The following is a 10176-nucleotide window of genomic DNA, read 5'->3' as shown; positions in this document are numbered from 1 at the left end:
ATTGGCAAAATCTCTCTTTTACCTACTAAATCCAAGAACAAATACACTTATTTTAAGAAAAAACAACTTATCTAGATTTCGATTTTTTTCCTGTGTGGATTGTGGGAATCAGTCACTCTTAAGTATCAGAAAGGAACTTTAGGAGGCTATGTTAAGTGAATTATTGTTAGGAAGTATCCTTCTCCTTTTGCTGCCTCCTTTTTCAATACCAGCCATGGGTGGTTCTAGATGGGGGCAACAAGGGCCAGTCCTTCTGTAGAATTGGTCCTGGCTACTCTTATGGTCCCTGTTCTGTAGATATAATATTATATAATTTTTCTTATTATATGTGCTTGCACAGAAAACTGTGGTTGACAGTTTGCTTGAACCAATTTAATTTCTTACCTTACCAATAATTTGGAAATGAAGGTGTCACACTTCTTTAAGCATATTAAATTGAATCATAGTTTCCATCTTCTAGATCTGCAAGCTGCAGCTCCAAAGTCTGAAGAGGCATTATGGCTTTGTTAAATGTTGCCCCTTTTTTTTTTCTTTTCCTTTGCCCTCATGAAAACCAAACAACCCTTGGTTCACCTGTTAAAGTTGATCTAAACTGACCAATGCTTCCAGGACTTTCTGAACAGCACTTATCATGCTGACCGCTAACAAACTTTACCTCAATAGTTCCTAGTGGTTTGATGAAGTCTAGTTGTAGCATAAACGCATCCAAAAGATACAGAACGTTGGTTCTTGAGGACTGGAGTTTGACACCTGTGACTTAGAGTGGAATGGTGCCTTTGTCTGCTGGAACCTTAAATCCAGCAGACAAAGGCACTAAAAGTGCTCGCCTTTTAGTGAAAGAAAGTTGTAAAGGCTGCTAATACATGTTGCAAATGTCACTGAACACGGGATTTAAAATAACAATAGGATTTGAACAATCTGCCATAAAAGTTTTAAGAATTTTGAGGTCTTTTACTCATCTTACCTCACTACTTAAGATTCTACAATAAATGTATTTTGAGCCACTTAATATTTATTTCATTTATATTTTTGCAGTTTCCTAAAACAATGGAGAGGCTAGGGCCATTAGCTGCAGTAGACCAGCTTCCTGGGTTAATGTTTTTTTTTGTAAAAAAATATAATTTACATTTAATGACTTCCTGATTTATACAAAACTGCAATGTGGGAAAAAAATGCTTTTATTTTTTTAAATAATTCTCTACAAAAAAAAAGCTACAAAAACATACAGGCCAGGAGACTTTCATAGCAAAAGTACTTTTTGTGAAGCTAGAAGACATTTCTTTTCGCTGCATCGTCTGGATCTCCTGCTTTCTCTTCTCTACTTCAGATGGAGTGTGATGAGAAGGAGATGCGGCGTGAGATCAGTTATGCCATCAAGAACATCCATGGTATCCGGTAAGGGTTTCTCATTAGCCTCCATCAGCTTGCTGGCCACATTTCTTAGTAAAATATATTCAATTCTGCTAATATGCAACAAAGAAACAATGAAATCATGTCTTTTTTTCATTCAGAACTGGGCTTTTTACCCCTGATATGGCATTTGAGGCTATAGTGAAGAAGCAGGTTGTGAAGCTGAAGGAGCCATGCATCAAATGTGTGGACATGGTCATCCAGGAGCTGATCAATACCGTCCGTCAGTGCTCCAACAAGGTAGCCCCTGCTACATAGAGTTTATTGTTGGTAATTTAGTGGGTTAAAATCATTATACACTGGAATGAAAAAATGTGGGGGAACTAAAAATAAAGTTTTCTGTTTGTCTTCGGTGGATGCTCTATATGCTGTGTTTTATTTCCAGTTGGAATGCTTCCCAAGGCTGCGAGAGGAAACTGAGAGGATCGTCACTTCTCACATTCGAGACAGAGAGAGTCGTGCCAAGGAGCAGGTAAAAACGCCTCTGTTTTCATGCAATATTTAACACATTAATAGTGCAGATTAGAAATAAAAAGCAGCTAGAGTCACTGATTCCTGTAACATGACAGTGATGAAATAAAAATACATCTACTTTGATCCTGTTAACTCTTAGATACATGGCTCACTTAAAGCTGCAGGTTAATATCTGATCAGATATGCTGTAGGTTACCTTAGCTAGCACAGGAAACAGTTTTAGCCTGCTGTGTTTTGAAGCTGCAGAATGAACGTCTCACAGTAAAGTACCACAGATTCATAATATGATGCCCAGTAAATATTATGGTATTTAGGAAAACATTCAACAAACTGTCCTACACTGCAAAAACACTCCAAACATCGGAAAAAGTTTCTTAAATTAAGTGTATTTACTGTTAATTTGAGCAGGTTAATACAATGATTTGCCAATGGAATTAATATTTTTATTCTTAAAATAAGATAATTAGAAAAAATGCACTTGAAATAAGATGATGCAATTGTTTTTTCTTATTTTAAATGTAAATTGTCTTGTTCCATTGGCAAAGTGTCTCACTTTCCTTCTCAATTCAAGATAGAATTCACTTATTATAAGAAAAAGTGACTAGTTTATATTTCAATTTTTGAAGTGTACTGCTGCAAAACATATTAAATGTGTGGATTAATTTCAGAAAGATAATGTAATCTATAGCACATTATAGTTAATATAGGTCTTCCACAAGTGTGTATATTTGTTTATATGAAATCATGCATTTTATAACCGTATAAAATGCTAATTTTTGTATAAACACACTGTTGTAATCTTCTTTATTCAGAACTAGCATCTGAATAAAGAAGATTATTTTTAAGCAAATGTCTTTACTATATTTTATAGTTAGATACTAAGGCTGATTGCTCTGGTGCCCAGGATGCAGTCACCGCGGAGGGGTAATAGTAAAATTACAAATTTATTTTAAAAGGACCTTAACTATTCTTACAGATGGCAAGCAACCAAATCTAAGTCTTATCCTTAAAAATGTCTGAATGAATAAAAGCTCTTGCAAACTGGATAGTGCATCTGGTACATGCTTTCCCAGCTTTCATGATTAATATATAATCTTTTAACTTTATCTTTGATCAACTTCATCTCTTTATTATTTTACTATTCTTCATACCACTTTGAGATACATACTAACATTTTGAATATTAAATATAGTTATGTATATGTTTTTTTTTTAATTATAATCATGATTATAACCCACTCATCCATGGCTTAGAACCTCATCTTTCTTTTATACAATAACTGGTTTTGCACCTGTTATCCATTGTTTATGCAATCTTTCAAGACAAAACCTTAACATACCCTTTAATTTCATCCTTTTGCACTTGCTTTTAAAAAAATATATATTTAGCAAACTATATTTACAATCTTTTGAGATAAGGTCCCTTGTTTATCTTGCGACAGTGTGGAAATAAACACTAGTTAGCAGCAACAGGTTGAGGTAAGAGGAGCTCAGTCCTAGTCTTTGCTTTAGACTGTCAGTTCAAGTTGCTCGGACACCATGACTGGCAGCTAGTGCTTAGCGTAAACCAGCAAATAAACGTTTAATTTGTGTCCATTAAGGTCTCATTATAGATGTTTTTTTGTGTCTTTCAGGTTCTGCTGCTGATTGATCTGCAGCTTTCTTACATAAACACAAATCATGAGGATTTCATTGGCTTCGCTAGGTAAATCTTCAACATATTTACTTTTATTTCACATGTTAACTATCTGGTTTACAGAATAACTAAAATTTCATTTGTTAAAAGATTTTCTATCTACCTTTTTCCCCTCCTTTCTCTTTATTGTTCTGATTTTCCCATCACCCTTTTCACCTCCTTGTTCTGTATCTGTGGCTGTTTCCACGCTGCAGCGCTCAGCAGAGGAGCAGTCAAACTAATAAGAGCCAGAGTTCAGCAGGAAATCAGGTGAGTGTGTTCTACGTCTGTCGTGTCACAATACAAACGGTGGTGCACCAGGTCAAAGCTGCTGTGCACATCCACACATCTCGGATATGGCTGCTGCACAGAATATACTAAGCTGGAATACAGCAAGAAAAACTCTGCTTTATTTGCAAAGCTTTAAATTTATGATTGTATTCATTTCACAAATATAGTTTCAACAGTAAAATATGATTTATATTTATCATTTTTCTGCATGCATTAATGTTTTAATTAGTCACCAGTTTTGAACAGTAGAGATGCATCGAGAAATGAGTTTCTGATTTTTATGCTTTGTTCCAACTGGGAAAGACACTTAGTTAATAGAAAGCTAAGTTGATAAGTTACTTTTTCCTTTTTGTAAATCTAATTTGATCTTTCAGTTAGTCAATGTGGATTAGGAAATTTTGCAATCCTATTCAGTGTGACAAGTACAGATAGGGCCTGTGTACTTTACAAGTAATGTAACCTTGCTGATTGCTCATAAAAGATTTTAAGATCGTAACTTGTTAATAATATTTTCTGTGCTTTACTGCATCGGGTGATACTGCCTCTGATCCTGATATAAATAATAAGTGATCCGTCAAAGAAAAAAGTTTGTACAGTTATGATAAACAAAAGGATCTAACATGAAAGTGTAAAGAAAGCTCCAGTATAACATTAATAACTGTTGCTATTCATTTTTGAAAAGATCTTTCTAAACGAAAAGCTGTCATAGTGGTTATTTTTAGATGTGTGCAGAAATGGTTAGTTAGTTATTAAAGGATTATTTGTTTTTTTAAAGGAGCAACCAAGAGCTCAATTTTTTAAGTCAGTTTATCACTGGAAAAATGATCTAGAAATAAGTAAAAACTTCTTAAATTAAGTGTATTTACTTTTAATTAGAGTAGGTAAATGAGGTAGTTTGCCAATAGCATGAATGGTTTTACTCTTAAAATAAGATAATTAGATAATATGCACTTAAAATAAGACAATGCAGTTGTGTTTTCTTATTTTAAGTGTAAATTGTCTTGGTCTATTGGCAAAATGTCTCTTTTACCTCCTCAATCTAAGAAAAAATTCACTTATTTTAAGAAAAAATAACTTTTCTAGATTTTGATTTTTTCCAGTGTAGATATATTTGAAGCAAAACCTGGAAGATTTAACTCTATTTACATTACTTATGATGCAGAGAAAGAAATCTTACTTTGAAGAAATTTTTTTTTATTTTAATTTTACATTTCATTGTTAAATAATTTCAAATAATCCACCATTAAAAAAGGTATTTTCTTAAAATTAATTTATATAGATCTTAATGATAATTGTTGACAATCAGATTTGAGAAATCAGAGCTTAACAACAAATCTAAATATTTTCTGTAATCGGTGCATCTCTAGTGAACATTGTTTTTTATTTTGTTTTTATTTTTGTTAAGCATCACTTTTTTTTGCCACCATCATACCTGGTGTTGTTGTTGAGACATTTCCCTTTGTTTGAACCCTCCCTGTGTCATAAAGGTGCCACCTTGCATTTCATCCCCATCCCTTAGTGAGAATCTCAGCTACCCTCTCAAGGGTTTCTGTTGGTGAGTATCACTCATTGTGGGTCATGGTTTGCAATGTCATCTTTGCCTGCAGTCCTGCTCCTTCCCAGTGTGTGGTGCTCTCCAGCACTGCTTTTGTTTCCCTACCTGCCATGTTAGGGATGCTCACTAACTGCAGTGGGGCAGAAACTCTTTCTTTAACTTGTACTAAAAAAGAAAAGAAAAAGAAGATGCTGTATGGTGTCTTTAACCCACCCATTCATGCATGGAAATATTTTAATTTAATTATTTTGTCTTTTAATTTTTCATTTCATCTCTATTGTTCACCTTTATTATTAGCAGCCATGAGAAAGAGATTTAATAAAGATGTGGGTAACCTGCTTAGTCAGTCTTAGGCAGTGCAGGTCTGACAGTAATCTAACCCAGTAATCCCTTGGCACTGGACTCATCGGACAGTTTGTTTTGAAAGGCACACACACGCTTTATCGTAGGTTTGAAGCACTAAACATGTTGCAGAGATGCATCTTTCATTGAGCACAGTGTGAGGCAGCACAGACACATGTAATTACAACCAATTTAACCTTCACACACATTAAAAGTCCTCCATCTGATCAGATGACAATATCCCATGTTTCCTAATGAAGTATTTTGGCTTTACGTTCCACCTTAGGTTATCCGTAAAGGGTGGCTGACCATCAACAACATCAGCATCATTAAAGGAGGAGCCAAGGAGTACTGGTTTGTGCTGACTGCTGAGAGTCTCTCCTGGTTCAAGGATGATGAGGTAAGTTTGAAGCAGCCTGTTAGTTCACTAAGGCTATAATAATCATCAGGTTAATTCACCCCTAGTAAATTAACTTGTCTTTATGAAAGTTTAAGCCTAGTATTAGTATTAAACCAACTCCAACGTGCTTATGAGATAGTTGGCAATTTATGAAGTGAAGCTCTGTTAAAATGTTAAAACATTTCTGGTATTTGCTGGAGATAACTGGATTTTCATCAGCATGAACCTTGAGGAGTAGGTTAAGTAGGTGGAAGATAATGGAGCAAAGACCATAGAGGACGTCTAGGGTCTTTAAAAAATGGCTCTGATCTCAAAAACTGCTGTTTTATGACAGTCGTTGTGTTTGTGTTGGACAGGGAAGAGGAAGATTATTTACACAGGACATAGCCATAAGTAGGAGGAGGTGGAGGAGGTGGGCCACCAAAGAGCTTCCTATGTGAAGCACATATATAGAATGCAACATGTAATGTATTTGCATTTAATGTGACTACCTGATGTTAAAGTAAAGCCTTGCAAAAGAAAAAGCACCGGATTTGGACACATGAAGTACCTAAAGAAGATCCATCTACTGCATAATTTCCCTTTCAAAGTTAAGTATACAGCAAATAATAATAAACATAAACATCATATTTAAAGTCTCCATATGGGATGATTGAAATATTTGATAAAGCAGGCTAATTTTGAAAATGTTTTACACTGCTCAAAGATGACAGGTTTGGCAATTAAAGGACTCCATCATTGACAGCGTGCATCAACAGGATGCAGCATTTGGTCAGACGTGCTGGGCTCTTTGTGGCAGGCTGACGTCTCTCTGCCTGTCTGTGCCTGCTGTACAGGTTGGAGGACATTCTGCACAGCAAGTGTAGATAGGCAGACACACGGCAGCTTTTTCGGTCAGATGGTTTTGATGCTGCATTGTTGCTTAGGAGATGCTAAAAGGCTACCATGAATTCCCAAGAAAGTTACGCTGTAATGAGTTTCTGAATAAAACCGATTTCAGTTTCTTGTGACTGCTTCATAATGTTAATGTTATCGCGTTGTGCTCTTTATGCACTTTCTCTCATTTTCTGGAGTTTCCCTCTTCGTTTTTGTTTCTTTGCTCCACACCTCCTTCCACTGGGAGTTTAGCCATTCAATTCGTCTTCACTAAAATTGGAGCAGTCCCAATCCCGACCAAATGCTCACTCTCGCAGTCACCCAAAATACATGACAGCCCACTCAGCCCTCAGACGGCACGGCACATGGGGGCCGCACGGATTGCCATCCGAGACGTTAGTGCGGTAATGTTGGTAATTACAGACTCTGTGCGCTTCGCCTTGTGTATTTCTGTTTTACACCCTCTTGAACTTTCTATGGTTGCCTACACGTGCACGTATGCCGATGTTACCTCCCTCCTCCCTGTATTAATGAAGTTGGCAGTTACTTTGGAACTTCTTGGTTGGAGCGTTTTCAACCTAAACATCATTGGCTAGCATTTTAGTGAGGAGAAGACTTTCTATAAAGAAATCAATACCTTTCACTTCACCTCCCTCCAAAACTTCATGGAGAAGAGGCACTGCTTTGAAACTGTTTAATCTTTTGCAGGAACAGTGCTTTAGCTAAAACTACTCCTTTATGTGTGTTTTAATTTAGTCTGTGCAGTTTTTGCTTTTATTAGATCTGTTACAACTCAGCATACGCAAGTGTCCTCTAAGGCTTAGGCCACCCATAGAAATAAGTTTTGTGAGGGTGTCTCACCGTACCTTAAAACCCAACTTGATTGATTGGTCCTTTGCTATATTGGCCCAGGCTCACTGCTTTGCTGCCGGTTTCACTACTCTCCCCCTCCCTTCCAGACAACCACATCTTTAGAGTGACTGTATGCTCACTCATTTATGCAATGATTTATGTGAATTTGCTTTCTTTTTTATGCTCCGAGCATTGATTTGAAACCAAGGTATGCACATAGCAAGATTTCCAGTTAGTGGTGAGAAAACTGGTGGTACAAGTTTATTCTGCAAAGTGCTAGCAAGCAGGAAGCAAGTGAATGTTAGAGTGCTCTTTGGACAAAGATTAGAAGGAATCAGGTTGAAACCTCAGACACAGATGAAAAAAAAAGCATATATTGAAAAACAGTGTGACACATAGTAAGACAGACTGACAGAAGATGGTCCGTGCCCAGTCTAACCAATGTGCAGACTACTGTACACCAGTATGACAATGAACAGGTAGTCTGAACACTGGGTGGACGGAGCCGGGGTGGAGAGCCAGGCCTTGTGTGCTGCCATTCCAGATGCTCGAAGGACAACTCTGCCGTCGGCACCCTCCCTGCCGCCCCCTTCTCTCCGCTCCTGCAGAAAAGGATCCCCAAAACCCTTATCGAAACGTAGCGGTATGCCTCATCCATGTCTGCTGCTTCTGGTTTTCTGGAAGCCTTTCCCGGCCTGTTTAATTGTTTAGGTCGGGGCGTCCTGGACTGGTCCGTTTCAGGTCACGCCGGCCATGAAGAGTATCCAGCCTTGACGTGGCACATTCGCTCAGACGACTGGGACACACTGGCTGTGCGTTCAGGGAGGGGATATTACAAAAAAAAGAGGGAAGAGAGACGCTCAGGAGGGAGGGGTTGTAAAAAAGGGAGAGGAAGAGGGAGGGGTCCCGGCTGACCATATAAGGACCGTGGTGACCCCTTGGGGAATCCAACCCTGAAGTTTCCGTAGAGTTCTTCTTCCATAACCTCTGAATCTTACCTGTGACTGTAAACCTCAGCTTTCCAGACCGCCAGGCTTTCTTTTGTAGATCTTTATTTGAATCGGCCTCAGTGTCTCTTTTTCTTGTTCCTCTCCTCAGCCTCTAACCTCCTCTATCGCTCCGCCGTCTCTTTAACTTCTCCCTCCTTTCCCCGCTTCTCTGTGTGCTGCTAAGCACTACCAGATGTTGAGTTTTAACGGCAGGCTGTCATTTAATCTCTCTCGCTCTCTCTCCCTCCCTGAACAAAAAAAGAAAAAAATTGGGCAGGAAGTGGGCCCCTTTGGAATGGAGAGAAAAAAATATAGAGAAAATATTGAGATAAAAGAAAACAGACAGGCAGAGTTAAGAAGTGTAGGCTGGGATAAAGTGTAAACTGAAGGGTAAGGATCTCCACTCTTTATCTACTTGAGCCTGGGCCTCGGTAGGGTCTAGCTGAGTTTGAGCTTAGGTTTTTCTCAACAGCCGTAGCTTTTACCTATCAGCAGTCCCCCCCACCCCACATCTTAACCCCCAACCAGACTTTCCTTGGGTTTTAGCTACTAGCGCTACTCTGCATTAAAGCGCACCATGAAGAACGACTGCATCCTGACCCAAACTGTAATGACTTCCACATGTGTTCTCATTCTCCCTTTTCTCTGCTCCTGCCTTACCTCCCACTCTCATATCTCCCCCATTCCTCCTCCCTTTACATCACCCCTCACTCTTTCCTGCGTGCTCCAATCTCTCTCCCTTGCATTCACCTAGCATCACACATTGCAGTTGCTTGCCTGGCCTGATGCTGAACATAGCAAAAGTAATAACTTCTTAAGATTTTTTTAACTCATTATTGTCCTCCTTCCTCTCCCACAGGAGAAGGAGAAGAAGTACATGCTACCCCTGGACAACCTGAAGGTCCGCGATGTGGAGAAAAGTTTTATGTCAAGCAAGCATATATTCTCCATCTTCAACACAGAGTCCAGGTCTGCTGCAAGTGGTTCTAGCTTGTAAATTAATCTTTGCATGATAATCAGTTTAACTAGTTTATGAGGGCAAATATGTTACAGGAAGGGATTTATAGACTCTGCATGGTATCAATCTGGGCACAGCACAATAAACCGTCTTTGAGTTGGCTGGCTTTTTATGACAATAGCGCTCTGTATCATCAAGCTGAATCTAAAAATTCTAAAAAGATCATGTCCAGGTTGTGTGGGGTCTTCGGAGATTTTAGCTGCACTACAAATCATGGAGCGGTGTGATATTGTCATCTTAGGTGCATGTCCACTAGCCTCGTGAGCCCATCCTTTCAAGGTTTCACTCGCAGATC

General features: G+C 38.4%; 1 protein-coding gene across 1 annotated transcript in view; it reads left to right on the top strand.

Annotated features, from left to right (window-relative positions):
• Positions 1-10176, top strand: part of LOC107083642 (dynamin-3-like) — a 36759-nt gene that overhangs the window by 14879 nt on the left and 11704 nt on the right. Inside the window, exons 10-16 of the mRNA XM_015373013.1 lie at positions 1328-1395; positions 1512-1650; positions 1796-1882; positions 3518-3588; positions 3774-3828; positions 6033-6146; positions 9723-9832. Of these exons, the coding sequence (XP_015228499.1) occupies positions 1328-1395; positions 1512-1650; positions 1796-1882; positions 3518-3588; positions 3774-3828; positions 6033-6146; positions 9723-9832 (644 nt within the window). The remainder of the gene's footprint in view (positions 1-1327; positions 1396-1511; positions 1651-1795; positions 1883-3517; positions 3589-3773; positions 3829-6032; positions 6147-9722; positions 9833-10176) is intronic.

This window comes from Cyprinodon variegatus, unplaced genomic scaffold (genome assembly GCF_000732505.1).
Source record: "Cyprinodon variegatus isolate N-32 unplaced genomic scaffold, C_variegatus-1.0 Scaffold79, whole genome shotgun sequence".
NCBI lineage: Eukaryota > Metazoa > Chordata > Actinopteri > Cyprinodontiformes > Cyprinodontidae > Cyprinodon > Cyprinodon variegatus.
This window is presented reverse-complemented; position numbering and strand designations above follow the sequence as displayed.